The sequence below is a fragment of the Perna viridis genome, chromosome 7 (genome assembly GCF_037379345.1).
Source record: "Perna viridis isolate PV_CMFRI_1.1 ecotype Kerala chromosome 7, ASM3737934v1, whole genome shotgun sequence".
Taxonomy (NCBI): domain Eukaryota; kingdom Metazoa; phylum Mollusca; class Bivalvia; order Mytilida; family Mytilidae; genus Perna; species Perna viridis.
In genome coordinates, this window is record NC_142451.1 from 44,157,546 (window position 1) to 44,172,195 (window position 14,650).

General features: G+C 32.0%; 1 protein-coding gene across 2 annotated transcripts in view; it reads right to left on the reverse strand.

Annotated features, from left to right (window-relative positions):
* Positions 1 to 14,650, reverse strand: part of LOC148612854 (macrophage mannose receptor 1-like) — a 70,717-nt gene that overhangs the window by 20,376 nt on the left and 35,691 nt on the right. For both annotated transcript variants that reach the window (XM_088594687.1, XM_088594688.1), the window contains exons 18-28: positions 14,526 to 14,642; positions 12,313 to 12,429; positions 11,391 to 11,438; positions 10,567 to 10,746; positions 9,968 to 10,140; positions 4,651 to 4,770; positions 3,667 to 3,806; positions 2,019 to 2,164; positions 1,318 to 1,511; positions 747 to 874; positions 145 to 368 (exon numbers count right to left, since the gene is read on the reverse strand). In XM_088594687.1, coding sequence (XP_088450813.1) covers positions 145 to 368; positions 747 to 874; positions 1,318 to 1,511; positions 2,019 to 2,164; positions 3,667 to 3,806; positions 4,651 to 4,770; positions 9,968 to 10,140; positions 10,567 to 10,746; positions 11,391 to 11,438; positions 12,313 to 12,429; positions 14,526 to 14,642 — 1,587 coding nt within the window. The remainder of the gene's footprint in view (positions 1 to 144; positions 369 to 746; positions 875 to 1,317; positions 1,512 to 2,018; positions 2,165 to 3,666; positions 3,807 to 4,650; positions 4,771 to 9,967; positions 10,141 to 10,566; positions 10,747 to 11,390; positions 11,439 to 12,312; positions 12,430 to 14,525; positions 14,643 to 14,650) is intronic.

A 14,650-nucleotide genomic window follows, 5' to 3' on the forward strand; every position in this document is an offset into this window, starting at 1 on the left:
ATTCAGGGTTCAGTTTAGACAGCTTTCACTGTATCATAAAAAGGGTAATTAAGTGGTTATCATAAATAATTCAAATATAATGATGACTGTTTAAGAACACAGATATATTGAGTGCACATAAAAAGAAATTCAGAAATGCTTTACCTCTCTGTATTTTACAGATATAAGGAAGAGAGAGGAAACAGTTGTTATCATTCCACTTTCCCTTGATAGAAGGATTTCCAATGATCTGTACACAATCTTCATTGTTATAGTTGTTTGGCTCATTCGGAGCCCATGCGGTGAAATCTAAACCATTCTGGTCACTCCACACATATCCTGTCTCGTTAACACGGTCATTGAGTCCAATCCAATAATTTGTGTCATCGCTAAAATGTAAATGAGAAAGAACTGTTACACAGTGTTGTGAATAAAACACAAAATTAATTGGACTTATAAATAACATATATGTTGTCTCTTTAGAAAAACATATGTTGTGACAATTGTAACATTTTGAACTTCTAAGTTGATTATATAACATTAATGTTTTACAAAACCATTAAAATGCCCCCAAACCCATCCCCCCTTTTCAGAATAAAGTTCCATAACATGAAAAAGAATATGAATGGTCAAGGGTATATCATAATATTTCCCGTATACAAAAACAGCTCACACAAAAAAAAGAGCGCAAACTTTAAATGGAGTAAATACATATTAACGTTTAGCTTCAAAACATCAGATAAAGAAAAAAATATGTTTCTTCTTACGTTAAAAGGGTTGTCTTGACATAATTTAACTCATTGTTGTCATGGATACTGAGTAAATCACCACCTATACCACGACAGAAGTCTCTAGACTGTTCCCATGTCAACTTCTGGCTACTGCTTGAGTATTTCTACAATCAATAATGCAATATTAGGTTCAACAACATCTTGTGAATTTGTCTACCGTTGACATGACATTTTATGAGCAACTCAGTGGGTGTTTCTAGAAAATCAGAGGGACTTACCCTACCGGTGCACCAGGTCCATGCTCCCAGTTTTTAGTGGAGTCCAAGTTGACTCATTTACTTTTGTTTCTTTGTATGTATTATTTTGGTTATTTTATATCCTTTGTTGTGTGTGTCTGTTTTCCCTGTCTAGTCTTTTTTTTTATTTCTTCTTCAATCTTTGTGAGAACTTTCATAGTTTAAACATTAATAAAATATCATTCTTATTATGGTTAATTTTTTGTTGCTGTTTTAATTCCATTGATAATTTGTTTCCATAAACTAAACAAAACTTAATTCTTAACAGAGAATTTTGCCTTTACAGTAACAAAATATGTATTTCACAATACCTTATAGCAGTATGATAAATATTGATTCCAGCCAGTAGGACATGGTACATTGGGCGGTATCGTAGATGGGGGATTAGTGAACCCAGTCCTTGCTGACTCACAGATAAAGTTGTGTGTAGAGGTACATGGTTGGTTTTCCCATAATCCTATTGGGTGTGACGTTCTCATGGCCACACAGGTGTGGTTCTCATTACCTACGAAAAAAAATCCAATTTGATAATTAAAGTCAATGTGCTCTAAAGTGATGAAGAAAGTTAGAATTTTATTCATCTTCTGATTTCAATAGTGCATACATTGTCTTTGAAGAAGAGTTTTCAATATCTTCTAAAGTAATCATCTGAAACCATTGGTGGATGGACAGACAGGAAGACAGATAGACAGATAGACACGTAACTTTCAGAAAGGTATCACATAATACCTTGCCACTTTCTGCGGCAGGGTATATTAAAAAGCTTTATGGAGTGAAGCAGGATACAACTGCAGTGGTTCAACCCTGAACAGTAAGAGCAAGTGTGGACACAATATTAATATTTTTAAAGCAATTGTATGTGCTAATATTCAGTAATTTTTTTTGATAACGAAGAAATTCTTATTCATGAATCTATATAACAAATATGAAAGTATATGACTGCTTGAGATGGGCACAAATGATCTCAGCATCATGAACTATTTGCTAAATAATTATCCAGTAAAAATCCTACCCGAATGTGTAAAATACCAATTAGTATAATAATCTGCCTGACCACTAGCCCAGCTGTATGTCCCTGGTGTTTGTTTATCACTCAATCCAATCCAAAAATAATCCTTTCTATGGTTGATATAGCTAGCGAGAAATGCCTGGACATATCTTAAAATAGAATAAAAAATGCTTGAACACATCTAAAAATAGAATAACATACTTCTAGCGATAAATGCCTGGAGATATCAAAAAATAGAATAACACACTTCCAGTAGGGAATGTCTGGACATATCTAAAAACAGAATAACATACTGGTTAGATTTACCCTATGTAAAATGAAAGAAATGCCTCAACAAAGCTAAAAAAACAAAGAATACCTGTAACAAAGTCTAATACCTTCAAACTTTTCATGTGTTTCCAATCTATTCATGTAATAAATTCAGGCGTGGAATCTAAAGATATACAAGTAGATAAAATAACTTAACCTTAATTTCTTGTTGTGGAAACAAGGCTAAACATACTAAATGACTTTAAAGTACACATCCTCGGCTTTTTTCAGCACAAAAATTATCCTCTTTCAATGCAAAGATCTAGGTTCGGTGTGTTTTTGGTACTATATAAGGGGTGGCCATTTGACCATGAAGTGGTAAGTGAGAACTAAGAACACTTTCCCACCAATTATCTCCCCTTAGAAAGAAATTTTCTGCCAATAATCTCCATTTGAAAGAGGGTTTTTACAAATAATGTTTTTAATTTTACTATTCTAATCTTTATGTAATAAAATCATTTGAAATAATTTAAATAAATAATTTTTACATCATTTAAAACACTGTTAATTAATACAAAATAGATGTCTGTATGATTTTGCAAGATGACAGAAAAGAATGCTATGTGTAATAGGTATGATCTTCCTTAGAGCCCAAAACAATAAAATGATAAAGATTAACAAAAGTTTTAAACAGTAATATAGAATAACTTAATGAAAAAAATTATTCTATCACTTTTTACATTATCTGAAAACCATAAAAAAGGGGAATATCAATTGTACAACACAACATAATGAAAATTACAAATGGGATAGTGAAGAAAATCCAACTTTATCGTATACAATGTTATACAAAACAAATATACAAAGTTTAAGGATGTAGACCTAGGACAACGGACATAACTTGAAATCAGTGATGTGTTTGTATCATATACAATTCCCCAAAGTCTATTAAGCTTTCATTTGAAACAGAATGAAACCAGTTCAAGTTACTTTGATGCTTACATGAAATTGATGTAAAATGCAGAATACAAATGTTCCAATGATTTGTAAGAGTTGTGTCCCATATCCTAGGTCTATCTCCTTAAATAAAATATTTGAATAATGTGAAAGAGCTGAAGAAGTTTGTCTGGTACCTATTCTGGTGGATTTTGTTGTTCTGTCAAACAATGAATAAGAATTCCTTTGAAATCTAGAATTAAAATTGAAACCTTAGATCCATGAGTTAATTTTTTCTAAGAAATAATGAAACTTTATTGAACCTAAATGGTAACATGATTATTAATAACTTCACAGTTCCTTCAGATGCAACAATTATTTTGAAAATATACAAAACAGCCATTAAAAAGAATGGCAATCTACTGCTGGGGAAGGAATTGTATAATTTTTAAGTGCAATAACTCACCTGCTATTGACAGTAGCCAATTGACCTTTGTATCTTGATTGGCACATGTTCTGTGCGTTCTGCCAAGTTTGGGCAGGTGTGTTGGAATACTGAGTATCAATAATAGCATAACAGTAGCCTTGGAATCCAATACCCCTCCACTATAATATAAAATAATAAAGATACATTACAGGTATGTATTGCTTCCAACCTGTCTGGACTCCCTATCACAATATTGTATTGTATGTAAGTGTCATTCACTGTAAAAATCAGGCAGTGGGTGAAACATGGCATGAAAAAACTCACCATTTTGGATGTGTAATTTATCTATATGCACTACCAGAATCAATTAAGGAAAAAGAGACAAAAATTGAGTTATTTCATTTAAATGCATTGAAAATGAACATTTCAAGGTCATATAACTCTGTTAAAAACCTCATTCTATTGAAAAATTTCTGAGCAAATCCAGTGATGCAGAGATGTAATAATGGTATTTTCAAATAGAGAAAGCATCCTTGAATGAAATAATATTGTCAGATTGGTGGGGTTTTCAGATGCACATTTCTGATTTTTTTTCCATTTTGCCTGATTCTTATAAAAACTTACACTTAATATTACCATACATGGGTCTAAGAAGCAGTACTGTTGTAACTGCTCAAATTGCACCAAAAATCAATGTAACAGTACAAACATATTGTATATGATGTATATAAAATAAAGTATTTTTCTGAAAATTTACTGTTTGTTCATACCAATAATAAAATTGGTCCTACCCCAGTGCCATATGAAAATTTCTTTAAAAAAATATTTCAAAATAATAGCAAGATACACCTGAGACTCTAGAGGGCCTGAATTGCTCATCTAAACCTCATTTCTTCACCTTATGAATATTTGGTGCCTTGAATAGAAAAAATCTTCCAGCACATAAACCTTATCCCTATCTGCTACAGTTCTTAAGATATATACCCTAAAGACTTCAAAAACCTTATGACACTATATACTTACTGGATTTCTACATCCCTGTAGCAGTGGATCTTGTCCTGTAGACGCAACAACCTGCAATCCTTTACGACAGACAAAACCTTGAGCAGCTGTATCACAATTAGCATCATTCCAACCTCTTGTCTGACAAAAGATAATCAAATATGTACCAGATAAATAACGTAGCTGTCTTTGTAAGAATCATGCAAAATCTGAAATATGTGATACATCCCAAAAAAGGCAACATATTTTAATTTTTGAAATTAAGTTGTTTTATGGATCTATACAATGAAATGTGTAATTATTCATTCAAACCTGCCTGCTCTTAGGAGATAATCAACATAGATAGATTCTTTTGTAATTGAGTGTCATTTACAGAATTTTCTCCCTAAATTTTTAAATCTACAATGCATTCTATATAATTTTCATCTCCTAAGAACATAGGTTATGTGAAAAACTGAATGATATTTTTTTGTTTACTATGGCAATTCAAACAAAATATAAAAATAAAAATATGTAGTTTTTTTTAATCCATGAATTACATTTTGCGTGATTCTTAGCTGGAGTGCTACTTAAAAATATTTTACAAAAATGTTCAGTATCAAGTACTATAAGGACTGGATGAACGAAGAGAGATATTGTTGGCCTTTTTCAAAACTTCCTCATCCTTTTTTTTTTATTGGAAAAATTTAAATTAAGAAATTTGGAATAGCAGTACAAAATCTTAAATTTGTAGTTAAAATAATTAATTCTATAGAGGATGTCAAGTAAGAGATAAGTTATAAACAATTACTCAGTGTTGTTTTTGAACAGAAAATCATAGTGCTGAGGCACTGAGTCAAGGAAGACCTCAAAGTAATCAAAAATATTCATGTAACAAAATTGTAAGCTAAATAAACCGATCAAAACTTTGTCCTTCAAAAGAATAACCATCTGTTTTCATGCAGCGTATATTTAAACAGTCCGTTTATCAAAATATATTTTGGATTTTCTTTTGTATTTTTGCTTTTGGTATTCCTGGCTGTACACGTATGTTGATGTCCTCAAATTTCCTAACACTTAAATCAGCATTTCTTACAAAATATGAGAATCACTGACTATCAATATTTGATGAATTTTTAAAGTAAGAATGGTTCAACACCTTGAAATTTCGGTTTGGAGATGCATGTAGTAGAAATGAATTCTGCAGACTGTAAGAAGTTCAACAAAGGCCTAATCACAAGGGAGAAATGAACAAAAAACTTTTCCTTGTTTGTGCTCACTTTGATGTACCGGTAGTATTTTTTTGTAATAAATTTTGTCCTTGTCATAGTTGTCTAGATTAGGCTATGGGTTTAACTCGTTGTAGCTGTGCATGTATTTACAATAAATGATTACCTTTTTAGGAACTTTTCAGTTCAAACAAGGATAAAAACTCTTGTTGTGAAAATTACTATTCAATTTATTTAAATATCATTAAACTAAAAACAAATTTGTAACTCATAGATTTCAGCAATTTAAGATTCCAATTAAGTTGGAAAGTCAATGGTAAAGAAATATGGTGAATACAGGGAATATGATGTCTTTATCACAAATGCACTTTGAGTATAAATCCATCTTTTTTTTTCTCTCCAAAACAAAAGTTACTAGTGAACCCATACCCCATGAGTACCACCTTTTTATGATGAATCACTATTGCTGAGTGTTTTATACCTGTCTGCCATTAATAATGTATGTGCATTTCTTTTACTTTTTTCTGCATGATTATTTCACTAATATGTATAAATTACAATACAAGTATCTCTTATGTTTTGCAAATATATATGTGCTTAGAAGTCAGGCTTCATGTTTGTATAGTTATTTATTAAGAGATGTTGACACACACATTTACAGCTGCTTCATGCTACACATACATGTACCAACACTTGAGAATCATGAACTTTCTTTCATGCTTAAATAGTATCCCAGTACAGAAATGGTCTGTATTACTTTTGCCTTCTTCTCACTTCATCTAGTGAAACTTCTAAGTGATAACCACTGAAAAGAAATCAAGGAAAAAAATCATAACAGTGTATGATATATGCAAAATGTTACATGTATTTTAACCATGATATGGAGAAACCTCCTCTTGTTGGGAAATACTGTTACATGTACATATAATTTCATGCAATCAGGCAAAAATAAAGGTTTGGTGGTTATAACAGTCCCAGGTTTTACTGGTTTTTAAACCACCTGGTCAATATTCCCACAGTGATCAATAATAGTCAATTTAAATTATGCAAACAATATTTCTGTCATTATTCATAGTTTTTGTCCTATATTAAAAATTTTTCATATAGTATAAATCTACTATATTTCAGTGTTCTAAGGTTTTCTTCTTTTAATATCTCTATCAGCTGTATCTATTAAAAAAATAAACATTTCCTTCTCTAAAATAATTCAAATTCATCTGAAATAACATAACAAACTTTACAAAAATGTAGTACAGTGTATTTCATGAGCACATCTTTGTTTCAATAACTATTAATAACAGGTAACATAAGTAAGAGTGGAACAGGTTACTTTTCACCTGTCATTGTTAAAACAACATACCCTCATAACCAGATAGATCATAAAAAGTGGTTTGAAGTGATGAGATTAAAACAATAAATTAAAGTCATTTCATTTACCAGACAAAATCATTCTAAATACAGAAAATGGAAAGCTTGCTAAGGATATTGCTTTAGGGCTTCTTCCATGTATGATTTTAGCTACCTGCTGATTTATAATAATGTTTGGACCCCCACTTCAAAATCTCTGGATCAATACCTGAATGTTGATTAACTATGAGCAATTAATGTCACATTGTAAAGTAGAAAACAAATTAGATACATGTACTACTATATTACCAATATCATAATTTCATGTATGAAATTGATACTGAACTGCATATGCCAGTAACCATAGTTCGAGTACATGCACATGCATGTTTGTAGTTTTCAGTGTGAATTTCTTGCTCACAGACATACTAATATAAATTGCAAATTTTGCTAAGAAATATGACTACACTGTTCTACACTAGTAGTTAAAACAGTATACCTATCACTAGTTTTGAAAATTTTAAATACCTGTGTACATACAAAGTATATGAATAAATAATGTATACCTTCAACACTTACCTAGTACATTGTACATGTAAGAGTGTCCATGAAAATCAGCTCTTAGAAAAGGTCAACCTTTGGTAGACTAGATATCCAACACATTTTCCATGCACTTTCATGGACACAGAATTTCTAACATAACAGTGTCTTTCTTGTGTCATGGAAATCCTGTTTCTTACTTTCTTACTGCATTCTAAATACATCTATCTGGTATATCTTGACAATGTACTAAAAAGAACCATATTGATAATCAGTTATGACTTAAATGGATATAAGACACATGTACTTTGTATTACTATTTCTTTAAATTCCATTCTGAATAGTACATGCCAATAGTACATACATATGTACCACAAGCAGTATCAACAGGAGACTCCTATATCAACTGAAGGGCCACTGGCCCGCTGTGTGATATAGGTTGAGGGTTGATACTGCATATCAAACAGATTTTTGCATGTCATGCTCATTCTTTCTTATATCTAATCTATACAAAATGTACTTCAATTGTGTTCTGTACAAGGTGTGATATATGATATGCAATATATGTCTAGGGGTGTGATATAGGGTATGTCACATAGGTCTATGGGTGTGATTTAGAGAATGCGATTTAGGTCCATGAGTGTGATATACAGTATGCGATATAGGTCTAGGTGTGTGATATAAGGTATGCAATATATGTCTGTGGGTGTGATATATAGGGTACTTGAAATGGGTTTAGGGTTTTGATATATGTCTAGGGGTGCGCAATATAAGTCTAGGGGTGTGATATACAGAAGGTAATAAAGGTCTAAGGGTGTGATATAGAATGCAATATAGGTCTAGAGGTGTAATATAGAATGCAATATAGGTCTAGGGATGTGATATACGGTATGAGATATGTCAGTCTAGGGGTGTGTTATATACGATATGTGATACAGGTCTAGAGGTGTGATACAGGGTATGTGATAAAGGTCTATGATCGGTGTGGAAGTTTGGAATTTAGAAACATGTACATGTGCACATGTATGTGTAATTTCATGGCTGATGTGTCCACTCGCGTCCCAAGGACATTACTTTACTTCACTGGATACCCCCCCCTTTTTGATAGTTCAAGATTATCTACTGAATGTGATGAATATACCACATGACCTCCTTTCATCCTGACCGTTGAAACTGAGACATTGTTTATGTCTCTGCTATGAAATCATAATAATTTAACAATTCTGTTTATTTTCTATTTTAAATACTTTGTTGTTTGCTACATGTATGTACATGTGTGTTTACCATTTTATTTATTTACGTACATGTAGTAATTAACACAGTATATGTACACAGTGCATGCATTTTATGTACAGAAGTTAAATTCCTGGGATCAAATTAATCACATATGAAATTTTCCACTAAAAAGGAGGGGTTGGCAACCCCATGTACCCTCCCCTGGATACTCCACTGTAATCTATACTTACTATACAAAAAGTGTACCTTGCAGCTCCCAAAATCCATCATTAGAAGCTCCTGACATCTTTATTAAAAGGGTCAGATCCAGAGAAATAAATTGGCAAATCTCGCTTAAGCTTTCCTCCCTACGAATGTTTGGGTCAATTTGACAAAATAGTCCAGTTCTCTGCGTCAAAGTTTCAATAGTTAATATCACTGAAATCTTGCAGCTCTACACATATTAAATAGCCGTAATATCGTTACACGCCCATGTCGTACACAAAGTAAACAGCACATATTTGACATCGAGTATGATCGGCGGCGAAGCGATATCTTAAAGCACTCTTTGCAAGAAGAATAACCTGCGGAGTGTTATTTTGGTAGTTATATGTTGAAATGTCTACCTTGGTTACGTAATTTGATTGCCAACGATCTCTAAGTCAAGTTCAGTCTATAAATAGACTTCCTTGACAAAAAGCCATATCATACTCTCTGACTACTAATTTGGAAATAGTTTATCTTATTTAGGATTAATTATGAGTCATTTTTTGACAAACTGGAAAAGTTCCATCTGGGGATACAGCCTTACTTTAGAGACAATTTAAGGCAGAGAAAAACACTAGCAAAATCTTATAAAAAGTCTACTGAAATTAAAGGTACTAACTCCTTTCATTAGAAAATGTAATACAATGTCAAGGTTTGTATGGGATGTATCATCCACTGGCTCAAAGAGGGTCAAAGACCCTTCTCTCACTTTTATAATTTGTAAAAAAAAGAAAAAAAAAATTTGAAATCTGTTTAAATACCTTTAACCATATTCCAACACAATCTTCATTTCTCTTTCTGTAATTGTTGGGTTCATTCTGGTTCCAGTTTGTAAATAGAACTGGCCTTCCCTCATCCCAAACAAAGGAATTTTCTGATACACGATCACTGAGACCAATCCAGTAGCTTCCTCCATTGTACGGACCTTTTATTGCTATATACAACAAATTAGAATGAGAGAAAACAACAATAGCTTAATTCACAGTAAAAATATGATAAACCATTGTTAACTATACCAATAGTATGATTAAAAATAAGGTTTCATAATGAGCTAAAGCTATGTATTGCAAAATAACAACCCAAGTTAATTAATTTCAACATCACAACAGTCTAGATGAGCTAATAGTGCTTATATGGTTACATTTCTACTATACTTCCTGGCAATATTGATAACAGGAACATTTATTTGACCTTGAGGTCACAGTTCAAGGTAAAAGGGCACTGCTACAGATAAACAATCCATAACAGAAAGGTAAGGACCAACATTAAGAAACAACCTTTTGGGAAGAGGTTGTTTGAAAGTATTATGGCAAATGATTACTTCTGAAGAAAAGAAATAGGAAGAATAGTGGTGACTTACGTCTTGGTAAATTGGCATTTATGAAATTTTGCTCAGATCTGCTGTTTACAGTTGCTAAGTAACCACCCATCCTTTGACACTGGGATCTTGCTGCAGTGGCAGTGAAATTTTTGCGATAAAATACCCAACAGGAGTCTCCAAACTTTTTCCAATAGGTTGGGCAACCATAGAACATTCCAGCTACAAATATATATAAACAGATGTGTAGGCCATAGGTCATTATTGTCAATTACTACTGCACTAAGAAACATCATATACAAACTACAGATTTCAGTATTGTTCATGTATTACCTAAACTATAGATTTCAGTATTGTACATGTATTACCTAAACTATAGATTTCAGTATTGTACATGTATTACCTAAACTATAGATTTCAGTTTTGTACATGTATTACCTAAACTATAGATTTCAGTTTTGTGCATGTAATACCAGGACACAGAATGTACATTTCAGTACTGTACTTGTATTACACAGACTATTGATTTTAGCTTTGGATATGTATTACTGGTACACAGAATGTAGATTTCAGCATTGTAGAGATATTTCACAGACTGTAGATTTCAGACTTGCACATGTATTACACAGACTGTAGATTTCAGACTTGCACATGTATTTCACAGAATGTAGATTTCAGCTTTGTTCATGTATTACACAGACTGTAGATTTCAGTCTTAAATTGTCATATAGAAACCAAATATAGAAAAATAGCTAAATACAAATAAACATAGATTCTAGAAAAAAAATTAAATGACAGACACACAAACAGATTCAAAATCAAGTTACATTGATGAAAAAGAGTTTATTCATTAATACTGGACTTACAAGGTTTCTGTGGAGTAACCCTGGGAGGAAATGTTGTCTGTGGTCCCCCTATACAACAAAGATAAAAATGTTAACATATATAAGTTACCGGTTTATCTATTTATCGGTGGTTACAAAATGTTTTTGTTCTGAAGTTGTTTTCACTAGTCACCACAAAAGTACATGTATTAAAACTTATGTGTGATGAAAATAATTTCATTCATTTATATGTGTGAGTAACAGTATTTCTTTGAACTTTATCTGAATTGTACCAGTGGTCCCTTTTAATTTAGTATTAAATTTTAAAAAAAATCCATAATTGAAAATAATTCAAGATCTAACTAAAAAGTGTTTGTAGAAATTTAAAATTAATCCCAAATCATTTAAGTACTAGTCCATATAAAATCCAGACATTGCCAATAGTAAAACAATTCATGGTGTACAAAAACCCACCAAACAAATGATGCTTTTTCAGTCTATATATGCTATATATTTATGTAACAATAGCCCTTTCTGTGTTCAGATTTGTATTTTTGAGAAAATTAAACATTTATCTCCCACTATAACAAACCACATCTGACCAAATCAAGAAAGATAACTCTTGCCTATTTCATACATAATCTGTATAACTTTTTTTCTCAAAAGTACAAGAACCAAATGAAAAACTAAAATCAACCAAATGAAACCAAATAAAGAACCATAACTCTTGCAAAATGACAATTTCATGTACAATCTAAAATTTTTTTTCTCTCAAAAGCGCAACAACCAATTGACAAACTAAGACTGGTTATGTGATCAGTATCTGTTTCTGTACAAGAAATAAAAGTGAATTTGGTGGGTTTTTGACATGCATGAATCACCTGCTGTCTGATTTTTTATAAAGACTGTTACATAAGAATACAATTCATTCTGTATTCTCAATACCCAATAATTGTGTACTTACAATGTTTTTTACAGATGAATCCATTTCTGTTGTTACATGGGAAATCGTTCCAGGTGTAAGCTCTACCCACATAGTACCCCATACAGTCCTCTCTATGTCTGTAATCATTTGGTTCACCTAGGAATCATCCAAGAAGTTTTAAGTACCAATCCATATAAAATTCAGACAATGTCAATGGGTGATTGGTGGTTTAGAAAAACCTACCAAAGCTTTTTCATTCTACAAATGCCATATTTTTACATAACTGAAACCCTTTTTGCATGCATATCTGTATTATTGTTTAGAAAAGCATACATTCATCTCCCACTTCATTAATCAACCAAACCAAGAATGATAACTCTTGCAAAGTGCCAATATCAAACACGATCTAAATTTGATCACAAAAGTGCCACAACTGGATGACAAACTAGGACTTGTATTTGTATGTAACTGCTCCTGAATTAAAAATAAAAATGAAATTGGTGGGTTGTTTACATGTATCACCTCCTGCCTGAAACTTCAGCTTTGTTGTAACCACAAGAGGCACATGTACAATGAATATCATTAAGAGTACCTACCTAATTTGTTAAATTTATTTATTATACTTCATGTCAATTTGCTGAATTTTGATTGGTTCAATACAAGGATAATGTTCTGCTCTATTGCATGGCTTAAAGGGATTCTAAGTCGCTAATAATGTAATAATTGTACTCATATTTCTGTACTGTAAATTCGTATATGATTTGCATAATTATATATTACTATACCACCATATGCTGCTGATTGGTGCCATAGAAGTGTGTATTACGGCTTCATACGAGATCAAAATGTACCTCTTAAATACCATACATATACATGTGTTCTACGTGTGTTTCAGAGTAAGGGAAGTTTACATTAAAAGATGAAATGATCCAATAGCATTGAACGTTCTGTAAAATAGCTGTCAGAGAAATGCCTAGTCTCCAAGTTGTTTTGATTGAGAAACATTTGGAACATTCTTAAATGTCAAATAAATTTTCCAAAAAGGAATACACTTATTTTGCTAGTAATGTACAAATGTATGATATGTCAAAAGATGTGAAATAGAAAAGAACATGAATGTATATTATCAATCAACCTAAAATCTTAAAGTTACAGCTCGCTAAAATTTGTGATTTTTTAAATTCTGAACCAAGTCCATACATATATCTACGCCAAGGTGGTGAAAATGAGAAAATCACTGAATGATCGGGAGTTAAGTTCAGTAGAGCATTGAATACAGCTGGATATTGAAAGCAAGCAAAAAATCAGTGGCATAGAATATTTAATGATTAGTGACTTCAAAGACTTCAGTCTTTGACTTTGTCTATTACGCTCTCCTGAAAAGCTACACCGGTTCTGGTAAAATTGAGAAGTCCATATCAATAACTGATGTAACGTTTAGACACAATAGACACAATTATTTTTTTTTTGAACTTATGATGCCAAATCTAATACGAATCTGTCCCCAAACTTTTCATATTGTATTTTCAAATTAAAAAGTGACTGAGGCTGAAACTGGAAAAGAAAGTGTTCAAATGAAAATACATGTCATAGTTGTTAAATGCCCATACACTGCATTCTTGACCTTTTTTTTATTTTTGTTAAGACCCATGGTAACAGTTGGATAAAATAACTATATACCCAGGTACAAGAAAACAGAAAAAAAAACCATCTTCTTGACATTTATATTTGTGAGAAGGAAAAAGGTCCACATCCAATGCATTAAATAAAGGCCACAAAAAGGGGTGTGAACCACAATTGACGTTTACAGTTTCAGATGAATGCAAACTTAAAAGAAAATAAAACAATTATAATGAAGAAAATAAAGACAATAGACAAACATATAAAACTGATTTTTAGGGCTTACTTCGAAAAAGAATGACAATGGAACATTAGGTATAATAATATAAATAACATATGACTTAGAGGGTGATAAAAAGTTTGTTACCCCTTGAAAATACATTGCCACCTTCGGCAAAGCCTCAGGGTAATAACAATTTTCCCAGGGTAACAAACTGCTCTATCACCCATTTGGCTATATGTTATTTATATAATGTCACCTTTTCAAATAAATCATTCTGCCTAATTGCCTTAAAAACATTATGTATATAAAGAATGCTTTGAAACTACTAAGAACAAAATTTGGCTAATTCAGATTTTCCTACAAAATCTGAACCCTTTCATCTGTTCTTGTTACCATTGACAACACATACCTGGTTGCCAGTTAACATAGTTGAATGGTGTACCATCACTCCATGTCCATCCCCCTTCTCTAGATCTATCTGTACCTCCAAGCCATAGAGCCACTGAATTCATCATTGCAGATCGTGCTAAAGTA